General features: G+C 28.9%; 2 protein-coding genes across 15 annotated transcripts; one reads left to right on the top strand and one right to left on the bottom strand.

The window, feature by feature from the left end:
* The first annotated feature begins 143 nt into the window (after positions 1-143).
* On the top strand, positions 144-7,382 carry LOC105832368 (biotin--protein ligase). Of its 7 annotated transcripts, XM_012673242.3 has the most exons (18): positions 144-290; positions 811-855; positions 930-1,052; positions 1,631-1,755; positions 1,847-2,017; positions 2,154-2,310; positions 2,389-2,457; positions 2,536-2,682; positions 2,781-3,021; positions 3,130-3,258; positions 3,401-3,730; positions 3,976-4,348; positions 4,471-4,653; positions 4,837-4,966; positions 5,031-5,191; positions 5,427-5,547; positions 6,402-6,615; positions 6,710-6,878. In XM_012673242.3, exons 3-18 carry the CDS (start codon positions 938-940, stop codon positions 6,876-6,878), a joined length of 2,835 nt encoding a protein of 944 aa, XP_012528696.1. In that variant the 5' UTR covers positions 144-290; positions 811-855; positions 930-937. The 7 variants fall into 7 exon arrangements, with proteins under 7 accessions (XP_012528696.1, XP_012528695.1, XP_012528700.1 ...); XM_012673241.3 differs by having other exon boundaries at positions 811-1,052; XM_028189399.2 differs by lacking the exons at positions 144-290; positions 811-855 and having other exon boundaries at positions 902-1,052; positions 6,710-7,382.
* A 634-nt stretch (positions 7,383-8,016) lies between these two features.
* Positions 8,017-15,640, bottom strand: LOC105832366 (H(+)/Cl(-) exchange transporter 3). 8 transcript variants are annotated; one of them, XM_012673236.3, is made up of 11 exons: positions 15,460-15,640; positions 13,523-13,635; positions 13,006-13,168; positions 11,164-11,513; positions 10,890-11,051; positions 10,342-10,629; positions 9,924-10,106; positions 9,629-9,843; positions 8,888-9,448; positions 8,416-8,793; positions 8,017-8,340 (listed from the first exon to the last, which is right to left on the bottom strand). In XM_012673236.3, the coding sequence occupies exons 2-11, from the start codon at positions 13,619-13,621 to the stop codon at positions 8,250-8,252; spliced, it is 2,490 nt and encodes an 829-aa protein (XP_012528690.1). In that variant the 5' UTR covers positions 13,622-13,635; positions 15,460-15,640; the 3' UTR covers positions 8,017-8,249. The 8 variants fall into 8 exon arrangements, with proteins under 8 accessions (XP_012528690.1, XP_012528689.1, XP_012528691.1 ...); XM_012673235.3 differs by lacking the exon at positions 15,460-15,640 and adding an exon at positions 15,354-15,433; XM_012673237.3 differs by lacking the exon at positions 13,523-13,635 and having other exon boundaries at positions 13,006-13,143; positions 15,354-15,640.
* Positions 15,641-16,563: the final 923 nt, after the last annotated feature.

Raw genomic sequence — 16,563 nt, 5'->3', positions numbered from 1 at the left:
GACAGTATTTAAGATATATCTTAAACATAAGATTCGAGATTATGAATACCGGCCTTAGTGAAATTCTGCATTCCGATTGGTCAATGAAATGCTCCAAAGCACTTGTAGCGTCAAATGGATCGCGCAGCTTCTGACGGTACGTTTCTGCTGTCTTTAAGAATGCAACAACAACTATCGATATTTTCGAGTATTTCTCCCTGTTGCCCCCTTTTCCAAACTAATCACCCTATTGCCCCCCCCATAAGAATACCGGAGTGAGACGAAGTAAAAAGTGCTGTTTCATAATTGTGGTGCGTATTATGGATATTCACCGATTCAATGTTGCAATTATTATGCGCTTTGATAAAATGTGTTTTAACGTCTGCTAAGAGGCTGACATGTCGCCTGCATGTATTTGATTAAAAAAAAAGATTGGACTATGCCGTCTGCGTGATGCACTTTATATAGATTATATAGAATAATAAAAATAATAATACTTTTGCATATGTAAGAAAAGATACCTGAAAATTATTCTAAAATCTACGATTAATAATGTGCTCTTTACAACACTTTCTAGTCGCGATGCCATGATTTTAAAAATATAGATTTTGTGTGTGTTTATTATATTATCATATCTATGTGATTTTAGGCATAATTGCAGATGCTGACTTTTATATTTAGATTGGAGGCCACTTATTTTTGCTTTATATTGCTTTATATTTGCTTCTTATTTTAAGAAGCATATATTTTATTGTAGGACAGTTTTGACGTAAAATTTTTCTGAGTATACTTGCCTTATGTTTTATACATAGAAGGCATTTTATTTTTCAGATTAGAAGTCTGTGGCGAGACTTCCTGTGATCAAAAATTAAAATAGCAAGTATTTTAAACAATTATCAGCTAACTCTATGAAAACAAAAATATGCTGTTAACGTTTCTTTATATGATAGCCACCATTATGCAAGCTCGGAGGATATCATTTCTGAATGTACAATTAAATTCCGTCTTTAATGAATGCAAGCGACGTCCTTCTCTTACGTTTAGGATTAAATTACCCCGGCACATAAATAAAGGTAATTGTTATATATATGTACATGTACCATAAACTTTATTTATAACTATAAGTAACATTATTTTCATTCTATGTATATATAATATGGTCCTATAAATGATCCTATAATACTGCAAAAATATGAATACTATAAATAATATTGCAATAGTAGAGATTATCTTATATTGAAGAACATTTACATACACATATATTTTATAGTCATGTTATATACACTGTGAGATTTTTAATTTATATTTTATTAGCCTTTTGATTTCCACGCAAATTTTTCCAGATGTAAGTGGGGTGAGCAGCTATCTTTATACAATATTTTCTGTACAAGAGTATGTTAAGTTAAAAATTATATTAAAATATAGTAAGAGTAAACAAACATCAACATTAAATATAATACAACTCTATTTATTTTATATCAATATAAAATCTTCAAAGCTAGTTATTATAATAATGAAACATTTATTACAGTTTTTGTACTATTTATTTATGGAACATAAATGGCTCACCCTACTTGAAAATTGAAATGTTAAAGAAATAAATAAATATGTATTAAGACATTGTATATGTATATATTATAATGATTTTAAGATCGTGATGGATACGACAATGACAAATTTTTGACTTCTCATTTATGTACTAACAAGAATCGTGCAAAACTTGATGACTTATTGTGGTACCAAGATAATGCTAAAATGTATACTATATATCCTCAAGTATGTATAATACGGCAAATGTTATTTCACTTACAATTTATGAAAATAAAACAGAATTAAAGAACTTTTTATTTTAACTATATTTTATTAGCAAAAAATTGACTTATGTAACTGGCTGGCCTATCCAAGTGAAAAGTCATCGTTTCCATTGTATGCAAGTAGTAATTACTGGCAGATTTCAAGTAAATCTGAGAAGTTGCATATTCTTGTCGAAGTTGATCTTGAAACTTATGGATCTCAGGCCTCAACAAGTTCTGCAAAAGTACAATGTTCAAGTATTTAATTATTTTTATTTTATTATACATTTGTGTGTGTATAATTGTATAAACCTTCTGATTGTACTATTTTTAAAAATAAGTTGGTTTATTATGATACTATTTATACGTATTATTTTACAGCTTGAGGATTATGGTCTAATCATGGCATGGACGACATCTGATAGAAATATGACCTTTACTTTAGAAACGGATTTAGAACATCTTACGAACTTACTAACTGGGATTATGTGGGGACAATATTACGTTAATAATGGCTTATTTGTAACACGTGTTCAATGTACATATTATTTTTGCATCTCAAAATACTCCTATAACTTGACATTTATTTGTTTTATTTTGTTTTTTATTTTTTCAGCTGTTTTGGTATCGGGAGACCCAATTATTTACAGTGACACTGGACATCTCGATCCACCACCAGATAAAAGTAAGTTATCTATTTCTTGTTTATCTGTTATATTAATTTTCAACATGTACAATAATAGTATTATCGTACATTTTATAGATGGTTTTTATGCATTATGCAATGCAGCTCGAATAGCTCTCCAACAAAATAAGCCTAAAGATGCTGCAGGATGTGATGTACAGTCACAAGATAAAAATGTAAACAATGAAACATTTACAGAAGAATTTTTTGCAGAAGCTATGAAAGGTATATCTCTCTTCTGTCTAACATTATGCATAATTGATTATAAAAATTTTTATAAGTAAATTTTTTATTTTATATATATTTATATATATATTTTTTAGGCGCTAAGTCATCTAATTCTGCACCAACAACGCGTAATTCGTCACCAACTGAAGAACATATAGGATCTATAAAATATCCATATAACTTGAAACTTCCAGATGATGTGCTTTTTGCCGTTACTGGTGCAGCACGAAAATCTGATTTAACCAATGTTCATTTACCTGACGATTTGGAGAAGAAAGACAATACTGAAAAATCTACAAATATTGATAACAAGTCTACTCGAGAAACTGCTGCTAAGTGAGTATAAAATACCTAAAGATAAGAAAAGTATATCAGGAATATAATGATTACTATATTCGTATTATGTATAAATTAAAATGATTTATATAATTCACTAATTTACAGAAATTCTGGAGAAGGAAAAGAAAACTCCAATAAAGTGAATAAACCACCAAATGTACTCATCTGTGCAGATACTCTAGGCGCGACTGACAGTTTAGAGAATTTATTATTAAAAGTGCTGGAACGAGATAGGTATATTGTGCTAAATTTTATATTAAAATTCATAATTTTAATAATTTGTTAAAAAATAATAAGTTTTGACAACTTCTTTCTGCAAATAATTAGGTACCTTTCAATGATCATTAATTACAAATGAACGATTTATCTTTCACAGGTATTGCATCCACGTATTATATAAAGGGGACTATGATACATACAAAATTTGGATGGATGAAGTTTCTTTAGTTGTTCTTTGCGGTAATGTTTGTGCGGAGTTTGCTGCTCAACTTATAGAATATATTATACAGGGTGGTAAACTCCTAGCTTTATGCTCTGACATGCTGCACATTTTGCTGCCATCATTCAAGACTGCAGAAGTGCGTGAAAATGAACTCGTTCATTTTTCGTACGGTAAATGGAAACGAGTACGTATGATGCATCACATTTTTTGCTACCACGCATCCCCTGTACGAACTCGTTTTTCTCAAGACCATGAAGATACAAAGTAAGATTTTTTATATATTAATAAAATATTTTATAAAGTTACTAAACCCATTGTTATATACGTTTTCTAAATAGTTATAAACATTAAATATGCGATTTAGGAAACATCTATAATCGAATATGAACCAACATTTTCTATCTGTATCACGAAAAATAGAGCAAAAAATAATAAATATAAAAGTAATTTCGATCTACGATCAAAATAAATGTTGAAAATCGTAATTATCCAAGACGTTACTTTTATAGGGCGCCTGCATTGAATTTTCCAACGTCGATTAACGTTAAAGATAAAAAAGGAAATTTATATTCACTTAATGTGGAAGTATTAGGTAGAGAAGAAACGTGGCAAAGTCCAAGCATATTGCTTGCAACTCTGCCTAGTAGTGGTGGTAAAGTGGTGTTCTCCCAAATACATTTGGAAATGGATCCAATGCAATTTGTATATGAGGGGAATAAATTTGACGTGCTGAAAAGCAGTAACGTTGCACGTTTAGAAATAATCAGCGACTTACTAGGCACACATTTGGGACTAGATATAAATCGTGATACAAGTCATTTTGTAGATTCAAATCCAATATCTGTGCAATACACTCCAGGTTATTTTTTAGGTAAATTTGAGGTATGCAAATATACTTAAGAATTTTAATAATAATAATTTAAATTATTAAATAATTAGAAATTAAATACTACAATTTACTGATAATTACTTATATTGATAGCATCTTGTTATATATTTTGTAGATGAAGATGAAGATGCTTGAAAAACTACATATTGATATGAAAAAGAATAACACATTAAATATGTCAGAAATGGAAATTGAATTTTGCGCAAACAACGAAGATGCGCATTTACCATCTGTTAATTTTTTTCCTATTATGATGCATATGTGTCCGCCTAATTTCTCGACCGTAGAGTATTTTGAGGTAAATTTCTTTTATATATCTGGTTTATTAATTATAGTATGCTACTCTTCAAATATATTAGCATTATTATATAACAGTAATTGTATATATTACATTCACTTAATGCACTGTAGATATATTTTTGACATATATAGTTAAATGCGTTAAAAAACTTTCATGACTAAATTTGAAATTTATTTTTAGAATCTTTATACAAAGGAATTGGGTCGTTTAGTAATATATACGGATATTTTAAGATCATCTATGAAAGCAATTGACACTAAATTGGAACATGGACTGGCAGTTATTCCACGACAACAATCACATGGAAAAGGTTTTATTTTTTTTATTTTTTATTATATAAAATTTAGTATAACTTATAGCTTCGTGATTTTCAGGGCGATATAATAATAAATGGCTCAGTCCCATAGGTTGTGCCATGTTTACTTTACAAGTACACATTCCTTTAATGTCTAGTTTCGCTCGTTATGTCTCACTTCTTCAACATATCGCTGCCGTAGCACTTGTATCAGCTGTAAGATCTATTAAGGGATATGAGGTATTTTTATCATTTCTTGTAATCTTAATCTATCAAAAATGTAATTTTTATATAATATGATATTTAAGAAATTAAATTTTGCGCAACCAACGAAGATGCGCGCTTTCCATCTGTTAATTTTCTTCCTATTATGATGCATGTGTCCATTTAATTTTTTTATCGTAAAATATTTTTATATGACACATTTTTATATAATATATTTAAAAAATAAATAAAATTAATTTATGTATTATAGGATATTGATCTCAGAATAAAATGGCCTAACGATATATATGTTGGCAATTCGATCAAGATTGGTGGTATACTCGTTTCTACACAGGCGGGAGATGGTGGAGCAACGTATGTTTGCAATATCGGTGTGTAATAATAATTACAAATAAAATATCTTAAAATAAATTATTTTATATAAAATATATATTATCGTTCACGATGGATACAATTTAGTTAACCATTTCTTGTGAATGGCGTTATCTGTCCATGTGAGCCACGAATTCATTTGCTGGAGATAGCATGATTACCGTAGATCATATTGGCAGATAAATATGCGTAGATAGCATGCATATTTTTAAATCACAGAAATATCGTTCTTCTCTTTCCGTTCTTTTTACATAGAAAGTATTTAATTAATATAATTTAGCAAGGAAAGATAACGATAATTCATATGGTGGTCATGCTGTGTATCGTTGTGTGGATATACAATAAAAATTTAAAAAACCGTACACACAATCCCGTAAAGTGTGACAAGTCAATAATTTTAAAAAATATTTAATGAAAAAGCTTATGAATTTTAAAGAGTTTCAATGTTGAAGTCTTTTATTACGGAAACATAAATGCCCATGCTTTCCATTTAGCAGGAGTAATTTCATAATTTTAAATGAAACCTTGTATAAAGTGTTACATATTTGAATTCTACAAAAAAAAAACAAGTAAATTTATCTGGAACATTTGTGATAAAATTATAAGTTAAATGAAAGACTTCATAGTTTTTATTTCTTACTTTAAATGTTCGAACTGATCATTCTCTAAAAATTTATTAGTTCCTTCTACAGAATTTTGTCTAAATAACATTTCTATGGTCATGTTAGCACATTTAATGTTAAATAAGATTGTATGTGTGTGTGTGTGTGTGTGTGTAAAATATAAATTTTATATATGTATAATTTATAATATAATTTAACTCTTTAAAAACAAATGTAAATTTATATTTTAGGTGCTGGTGTAAATCTTTCCAATAGTAAACCCACTACTTGTATTAATGATACAATTCTGCAATATAATCAAAAATACGGTACAAAACTGGAAATGTTCTCTTATGAAAAATACTTGGCATTAGTGTTCAATGAAATGGAAAGTTTATTAGATGCTGTACAAAGTGGCAACACAGAGAACTTCTACAAACTCTATTACAAATATTGGTTGCACACGTAAATAGTCGTACTTTAAATAATTTCACTTTGTTATTCTGTCTATGTAGTAATAGTTTTAAAGTATCCCATACTTACATGTATATATTTTTAGGAATGCAAATGTTGTAGTAACGAGAATAAATGGAAGAAGAGAAAGGGTTAGGATATTAGGCATCGACGAGTATGGATATTTGTTAGTGCAAGGAAGGAAGAGTATGTTTTCTGTACATTCAGATGGAAACAGTTATGATATGTTCAAAGGGCTAATAGTACCAAAATAAAGAAACTATATATATTCGTTAATTGTTGCCGGAAATTATATCTACATGTTAAAATATGAATAATAAATGTGTATATAAACGTATAGTCTTGTATACTTAGTATGTGTGCACACGCATCATGTATTACATACATATACTTGTACATACGTACAAGTATATTATATATAAATATAATATAAAGCTTCTATACATATATATAAACGTATGAACATATGTATAAGCTTCATGTTATATATGTATATACAAGAGTATGTGTATATGAGTATATAAAATTATACGCGCGCGCATACACACACCCACACACGGAGCACGCATATATGTTCATTGCATATTTATCATAGTTAATAAATACACTAGTTATGTTTGTTATGTTTAGAGAAATAATTTATTTTACATTATATATGATTATTTCATGTTTGATGCTCTCTATATACTCTACACGCGTATTGTCTATATACGCGAAATGGAGTAATTGTACTGTTTATGTAAAAGAAACATTTGTAATATTTTCATTAAATAATTTTTAATTTACATTAAGTAATGGTTACTCTTAAATTACTTCCAAATAATACAAATATATATAAAGATATCTGATTACATGTCTGTCACAAGTTTTTTAGAATGACGGATTTGTATTTCAGTTAACATAAGTTGATATAAAAAAGTATTTGATAGTAATATTTTGTGTGAACGGAGACAAATCTCTAAGTAAATATTTAAAAATAAATTTATAAAAAATGTATTAAGATAAAATTATAGGAAATGTAAAATGAAATCTATTAGAATCATGAAATCACTATATAGGATAAAAATACATTTAAGATGTGATAAGATACATATATTGTTAAACAATATATCTATTATGAACTTAATATAAGAAATATCATATATAACATATATTTGTTATTACAGTTACAATGCCATTCAAAAAACTATATTATAACAATATTCACATTGCAATTAATAAAAGATTAAATTTAAAATTCATGATATAAATAATTTACTATATTCATTTTTTACAAATCATACATAGTAAATTATTTATATCGTGAATTGTAAACCTGATCTATTATTGATTGTAATATGAAAAATATAACCTTGGTCGCAATATGACCAGAAATGATAAAGAAAAAGAGCATTTTTTCTATTCAAGTAAAGATGAATATACAAATTTAATAATCTAAACCTATTGCACGCTTATCTTCTATCTACTTACATACAGTGTTAATAATAATTTAAGTGTGCAGATAGAGATTGACGGAGTAGATAAAATACATTTTAATTAAATTCATATAAATTATCTTTGTGTATGTTTTTCATTTTATTATGCATCGAAATTTATAATGTCAAGTTGGCTATTTGGAGCATTTTTTAATTAAATAAAACGGAATTTGGATCCTCATTGTCGAGTTGTTTGACATGCCTCAGAACGTCTTTCTTTGTAATCACACCTAATAATCGCCTGCACGAGAAACATTTCGATATTAGTTAAACTCAAAGATTTGTAAATTAATATGAATTATTTATATATACATACCCGTTATGTGTAACTAGAGTTTGACGTAATCCCAATTTTCGGAACATATCAACTACAGTTTCCATAGGAGTTTGATCTGTGATAGTAATAGGAGCCATATCCAATATCTTTTTTAACTTCAAGGGTGGAGGCGAATGACTTTGGATATTGTTTCCATTGGTGAAGATAACCAACGACTGCCTGCTAATATCTTCGATCATTCTCTTGGCATTAGCAATGGCAAGATTGAGGTCTCGTCGTAAAACAAAACCAACGAGATATTGAGATTCTTTAGAAACTATTACAGGAAAGCCATTATGTTCAGTTTCTTTAAGCAAGTTTTCTACATCTTCAACTGTCATTGAATCCTGAGTTAGAACGTGAAGAGCTTCATTTCGTCTGAAAGTTTACAAGAATATACATGTATATACACTCATGTACAATTCCCAATCTTAAAATATATAGAAATATAGACGCGTATCATGTTGCTTACTTAGGTTGCATGACATCCGCTGCCAGAGTTGTATGTTGAAATTCATCCTTGCTGTCCAGAAATGGATATCCATTTAAACCAATATGAGCATCATAGATACCTTGTTTCCCAAGAGCATCGCCGACCCATTTACTCGCCATGGCTGCGGCCATTAAAGGTACGATATATCGCACGCCGCCTGTTAATTCAAACATAATGACGACCAAAGAGACTGTCATTCTTGTTACACCTCCAAGAACAGCGGCAGCTCCGACCATCGCGTATAGTCCGGGTGTTATACAGTCGACACCCATGGAACATTCCTCGCTGAACATCCATATATGAGGATAATTATAAGCAAGCTGTTCCATTCCTATTCCTACGATACGACCCATTATCGCCCCCAGACAGAGGGAAGGGATAAATAAACCGCATGGAACCTTCATGCCGAATGTGAATATTGTCATAATAAGTTTTAATATCAGTGCCAACACGAGTAGCCATATTGCATTGTAAACTCCTGGGCCAGCTGCAGCAATTTCGATTGCAGATTTCACAGCGGTGAAGTTTCTATTATAATCACTGTTGAGCAAAAAAATTTTCGAATAACTTAAATATATTCAATGTGTGATTTATATAAAAGTTAATTATAATCAATTATGAAATTTGAGTACACATTACCTCCTATACCAAATAGTAATTTATAGTAAAGGTACATGATATTTTCAATACAAATATTAAAATTTTTTAATATTTACTAACCATAACATATCCGCGTTCGATACTCCACATTGACTAAACAACAAGTAAATGAGTTGACTGGTGTTCATCCTTGTGTATGGATTAGGATATCCAATAACTGCTGTTACCACCGTTACAATTAACACTTCAGTAACGGGATATTGTCCTAATTTGGAAGTTTTGCGATATCGGCACCAATATAAATTTGCTTTGATAAATAACGTTGCTATTATTCCCTATAGAAAATTGGCTTTTTTAAACTTATTTTACAAATTTAATAATATATAATTTTACTGTAATATGTAATATTACATACCCCAATTATACCAAGCATAACGAACGGAATTAGTTCAAAAAATATCCATGGTTTATTATATTCTACATAAAACAATACTGAGTGTTCATTTCCAAATGGATTTATGGAACGTAGCACAAAAGCGGCTATCAAAGCACAAAAGAACGATCGCCATAAAGTTTTTAATGGAAAATAATAGCTGACCTAAAACAAACATACACAATTTCTATAGAATAATTATAAATACAAGTATACATATTTATCAGATTCTTTTCTCGTTTCAAGCTTTCTAAATTTATTTGAAATGCAATAAAATATATTTAGTACACAATATAAAATTATTCTATATATTTTGCTAGGATAATATTTTTAAACTTGATAAAATATTGATGCTTTTCTTTGAATATAAGATTATATTATGTTATTCTCTAAATAATACCTCTTCTAAGCTAAATAGAACACCACCAATAGGAGCTCCAAAAGCGACGGACACTCCTGCTGCAGCAGCAGCAGATAAAATTTCTCTTTTTTTCGCTTCATTCCTACCATACTTTGGAAATAGATAAGAAAATATATTTCCTATACAGCATGCAATGTGCACCATGGGACCTTCCTTTCCTAAACTTAAACCCGCTGATACAGAAAGAATCAGACCAACTGACTTGATAATCAGCGTCCATTTACCGAGATATCCGCGGATAATAAAGCCACTTAAAATTGTCTTTATCTAAAAAAATATATATATGTATTAACATATAAATAAATATAAAATGTAAAAATTATAAATACATTTATTATATTATATATTTATTAAGCTATTTTATCAGATTATACACTTTTCAGCAAACACAGAACATTACAGCAACATTGCGGCAATTTTGTAATATTGCTACAATGTTATAACATTGCCGCAATGTTGCTATGTTCTGTGTTTGCTGGGTTCTTACATATAGTTCTAAAAAAGAAAAATTTGATTTAAAAATTTACCTCAGGTATTCCAGAGCCACAAGCATAAGGAGCAAACATTCTCACTAGAGATGCAGAAAGAGCTGCAAATAAAAGCGCCCATGCTGTATAGAACAAATATGATATTGTATAGGGCCCTGCGCCCTCTTTTGATTGACTGAATACTTCGGGCCATGTCCTCCACTGTAAACAAAGATATTAAATTTATTAATTGAATATAATAAAATTTTTAAAAATTTAATGAGCACGTAGTTTTTGGAACTGTAATAAATTGTGGCAAAAATCGTATATTTACCTGTGAACAGTTTCCACCATCAAACGTAGTCTCGTTATAGCTCCAACAGCATTGTTCTTTATTTAGCCAGAAAGCTTGTGGACAGATTCCAAATTTGAGATCTGTCATCCAGGAAGCGCCAATATCTATAACACCCGCCGCTACTCCCGTGAAAAGCCCGACTAGTAAAACACACAGCCATCCCGACCATGCATCGTGAGCTCCTTTTATCAAACCCCAAATAGAATCGTGTTTCTTCTTTACGATATAACGATGTCGCATTCGATCTCGCGCGATATCTCGTTGCCAATCGATAGTATGAAAGTCATCGTATTGCCCGATGCCAGGTATATCATCGGAGTCAACTGAAACTGATATAAAATTAATTTGAAAAATTTTATAACAATAAAAAATATTTGTAATATTTATAATTTTTGTAATATTTTTACCTTATACAATTTTTGAGAATTATACCTTTTAACATTATTATTTCTGTATAAAATTATATATGAACTGATTTAATAATCAATATAAACAATATAGAAAGTATTTCAGAATATTGTAATATGTAGTAACATATATAAGTTATAGGGACCAGTATATTTTTTTTAATAATAATGCTCTCTCTTTTTTCTCTATCAATTCTCAATTTATTGATAAAATTTAATTTATATTAGATATAATAGTTAATGTAAGATTTTTAAACAAAATTAAAAGAAAAACTTTTACTTTATTATTATTTTCTTTATTATTATTATAAAATATTCATTATTTTAGTATCTATTTTATTTATACACATGTACATGTATTGGCAGGAATGATGTCCCTTATCAAATTTCACTCTTTTTCCTTGCTAAGGATGCAATATTCCGACTAGGCCGAGAGCTGTGCAAAGTTTGACAAGGGACACCAGTTTTGTCGATCAGTTATGTACTACATATATGACCTGTTCTTTTTCGCTATACTGCTGCACTGGTGTAACAAGTTAGAATGAAAAAAAATATATTTGTCTCACTTCAACTTGTTGCACCAGTGCAGTTAAAAAGAACAGGCCAATGTTATACTTGAAATTTATACTCAAAACATTATGTTGAAAATAGCAAAGTTCAGAGTATTAAACACATATAAATACTTACCACTTTTTCATTTTATAATAAATTGTGGGATATGTATAAAAAATATAAAAATTTCTTGAAAATTTTTGAAAATATTTTTATAATTAAAAATAAGTCATAATTTTTAATTATGATTAAAAGGCACTCACGAATACATGTACATTATTATATCTGCTAAAGGAACACAAATTATAATAAATTTATGCGTATGCTTCATAACAGCATTAATACTCTATCAGTTTGAAAAAAAATTATATTCAGAGCTATAATAAATAGGTTTACGATCGATGTATCTACTTATTTATTGTAACTACATTCTATATCGATTGTCTTTTGTTAATTAAATTGGCATTAGATTGACAATTATTCGCGTTAACTTACACATTTTGCCATTGACATGCCGTAAGCGTAAATAAATTTGGTTCAATTGTTTAACTGATACTTCAGATCAGATGAGCAGATCAACAGATAAGATGGACAGATCAATAGACGTCTCTCAAGTTTTTCTTCAGCACGAAAAGATAATGTATGACGATATTTCAAGCTAGGGTACAAATTAGACCAATACATATAAGATTACTAAATTTCTTTAAAAAGTTTTGCAAACTAATTTACGTTAAACTTTGTAAAATTCTATCTACACTTCTCTATAATGCTCGCTAAAAATAAATAAAAGCTATGTAGCATTTAAAGTCGGATAATGCATGCGTGTGAAATCAGTCGCGACATACATAGTCAAACAACTTACTATGGGAAGATGCATCGTCGATGCGGACGCAATCCGATAACACATTATTATCCGAGTGATGATTGATATCCAGCATGTCGTCGTCGCTACTTAGATTGGTCTCACGTCTTATAGTTCCGGTTCGTAGTCGTACATCCTCTGTAATGTCACCATACTTTATATTCTGAAAACACAAGACTTATCAGCTGTATATATCTACAGATTCTCTGTTCTCATTTAGCAACATTACTGTATGCATCTGCGTAGTTTGGCTATTGATAACTTTAGTAAAAAATAATGTGTTAAATCAAGTCTATATTAATAAAAATGAAACATAATTATTAAAAATATTTTCTATAAATTTTTATCAATACATGCAAATATACATAAAATATTAATATACTATATGTAAACATACGATAACGTGCAAAATTATCAAAGAAATAAAGATCATGCAATAAAAAAAACATCAATCTGGATGCAGCAGTTTATAATATACAAGCCAAGAAGATGCAGATAATTGAAATCAGCAACATACCTTTGCATCGACCGAATGATATGTTGTAATGGCATTTGCATTTGAATGAAGAATTGCCGAGTTCAATGATGCTGTACCTTTCAGCGGAAACTTCTCCATGGCATCATGATAATCTAATTTTACACATGTAAAATATTATTCTACTTTGTCTCGAAAATGAGGTACAGAGAGCCGTATCAACGAGAGACTCTATGTGACAAAGAGAAATTGAAAACTACAGAGTATATCAATACTCAATATTCTATATACGTCATTAGTATATGGTTCAACCGGCTTTGTTGTAATCCTCTTTAATCCTCCAAGTGGATGTGGCTACATGATAAGTAGAATAACATATTCGTGATACAGCAGAATTACAGATATGCTACATCTGTCACAGATCACACAAGTGTGCTATATGTACAGTGAGTGTGAAAAGTATTTGTATTCAGAGAATACTTTTTAAAATCTTATTTTTAAAAAGTAAAAATTAATTAACAATTTATTAACAAACACCTATATATACTAATAAAAATATTTTATTGAAATCTCTCTCAATTGACCCATTTCATTGAAATTCATTAAATTCAGAAAAATGCATTAAATTCCATTAAAATTTCTTAAAAATTATTGAATTTATTTTATAGTTATTTAACAAAAAAATATATTTTATTAATTTTAATAAATCTTAGAGTATCTTAATAAATTTTAACAAATTTCAATAAAAAAGGGTTAATTAAGAGATTTCCAGTAAAATATTTCAGTAATACATTTCCAACGAGGTATACACATGTGTATTATCTTTTCTATTTATTTTTTCATTATAATTATAATTAAATATATATTATTGCAATTAAAATATAGTATAAATTTTATATAATTATTATAATTATTAAATTTATATGTTTATTAATAAATTACTAATTAATTTACTTTCCAAAAATAAGTTTTTAAAAAAATAATATTTTTTGTATATAAATACCTTATACTCATTGTACATGTAACAAATTTATTGTAAGAAAAAAATCTTTTTCAATGATTATTTTGGTGATTTGCATCTTCTTGTTCAAAAAGAAAAAAAAAGATTTGTTAAAACATTGATCACACACACCATGCTAAACTGACATTGCTAAACCAAAATTATTTCAACAGCTGTATTCTGTAACCTGTAGGATGGTTCAGTGTCATTAAATCATCATTGCAGCTATATTTAAAAATACTTTTGCAAATTACAGAATTCAGTAGTAAAAGTCTATAACTCTTGGGATTGCTTACAATAGGATAGTTGTAAGTGGCAAGGTATAGCTGTGTATCTACTTCTAATGCAGATTGGCATTGTTAATTTCGGTTTAACTACCTTTTTATCTCCTTATAATTTTAAGAACAAGAAAAACCAAAATTAAAATTAATTTATGTTGATATAGAAATAAGGATACAACCTTGGCTTACTTTATGATCACTTACAACTATGTTTACGCTATTGTAGAACGGACTTTAACAACAGTTTCGTTGTCGTTACAACGTTGTTGTGCAGCTTTTCACCTGTTTACCTATACATCATTTGTATATTATATCCAGGTAACAACGTTACGACGATAACGAACGTTGTTAAGTTACAGGACAGGCTTGCTGAAAACAAATTGCAACGTGCTTCGAAATGAGTGTAAAAAAAACGCACAAATAAACAAAGAGCAACACAGTAGGCACAATGCACTTGTGGGGACACCATATGACAACTTCAACCTTTCCCATAAAGTGCGAACGTTACGAATTTCTTCTCGCGGACAAATCAAGCACGGAAAAAATATGCTGATACGCAGTCACATTCACAGTTGTGTATTTTCGAGCTTACTTCTAAACTTCCTTTTTACATGATGCGATTTCATTCCTCGGGCAAGATGAGGTTATCTTTCGTAAGTCGTTTCGATACGCACATATCAGAGTGCTCGCGAACTTACCATTTTAAAAGAAGAACGTCCTCGTGTTTATCTATAATCGCCGATCATTATGTCACGTCCCAGAGATTAGATTATATATCGTATTAATTTGAAAAGAGCCTACGATAACAAGAATTTCGTCGGATGACACTTCACGTCCACGCAATGGTACGAACCACCCCTACAAAGCAAAAAGTGACAAGGAACAAAAGTTCTGACCATGGCATACGGAGACTATGATGAAATTCATGCGGAACGATCAATCGTAGTTGAGAATTTCAGAACGCAGCCTTAAGCCTGTATTGGATTATTCATCGAAGATTGAAAATTGCGAATTAAACAATTAAAGAATTAAAATTAGAATTTGATTAATTATAATTTTGGCCAATATTTATAGTCAAATTTTATATTTAAGATATTAAAATTTAAGTACTATCTTAAGATGTCATCAAGCAATTATAAAATCATAACATTTTAAGACATTACTTAAAACAATAAATAAAACTAATGAATATTAGTGTTAATTATTCTATTAATTATTCTATTAGTTGAATTCAAAGCTTTAATTCGCAATCTCCAATAACAATACTGTTTTTGATCACATGATAAAAATACAGCATTGTGATTGGTCCCGATGTCACGGTTTATATTAAAAATTGTAAAATTTTAATTAAATTTTTATTAATTTAAAAAATGTTTAATAACACAAAATTATTTGTTTAGTTTAAATATAGAATTTACAATTATATTAAAAGTGTTTGTAACGATATATTAATAAAATTATGTATCCTACTTGATAATTTTAGAGCGGTATTTGTAATGCAATCTTAAATCTGATCTTAGGTAAATTGAAAAATTTTTTCAATAATATTTTTTATATAATAATAGACAATAATAATTTATATATATAATATATAATAATCGACATAATCTCTTATATTTATTTTTGTAAATTTAATTATAATTTCATTTACGTTTATTTTTTATCTTTTAATTGTAGATTTTTGATTTAAGATAGAAGAATGCAATTTCATAATTCACGTTCATGATTGGCGCGTTCCGAAAATTATCGAAAATTGTATCAATGCAGGTGCATTTGCACACGAGCATGTAATATATATATGT

The sequence above is a fragment of the Monomorium pharaonis genome, chromosome 3, assembly GCF_013373865.1.
Source record: "Monomorium pharaonis isolate MP-MQ-018 chromosome 3, ASM1337386v2, whole genome shotgun sequence".
Lineage (NCBI taxonomy): Eukaryota > Metazoa > Arthropoda > Insecta > Hymenoptera > Formicidae > Monomorium > Monomorium pharaonis.
Note: the sequence above shows the minus strand (reverse complement) of the source record. Positions and strands in the feature narration are given on the sequence as shown.

What these genes read in the sequence shown, in the direction of transcription:
- LOC105832368 (XM_028189399.2), top strand. Translation starts at nt 902, where the DNA reads ATGCTGTTAACGTTTCTTTATATGATAGCCACCATTATGCAAGCTCGG. An exon ending in CAAGACCATGAAGATACAAA is followed by an intron (nt 3,731 to 3,975) that starts GTAAGATTTTTT and finishes TTACTTTTATAG; the next exon opens with GGCGCCTGCATTGAATTTTC. An exon ending in GATCTATTAAGGGATATGAG is followed by an intron (nt 5,192 to 5,426) that starts GTATTTTTATCA and finishes TATGTATTATAG; the next exon opens with GATATTGATCTCAGAATAAA.
- LOC105832366 (XM_012673235.3), bottom strand. Translation starts at nt 15,387, where the DNA reads ATGAAATCGCATCATGTAAAAAGGAAGTTTAGAA. An exon ending in ATCATTCGGTCGATGCAAAG is followed by an intron (nt 13,169 to 13,522) that starts GTATGTTGCTGA and finishes TTGTGTTTTCAG; the next exon opens with AATATAAAGTATGGTGACAT. An exon ending in TTCTATTTAGCTTAGAAGAG is followed by an intron (nt 10,107 to 10,341) that starts GTATTATTTAGA and finishes TGTTTGTTTTAG; the next exon opens with GTCAGCTATTATTTTCCATT.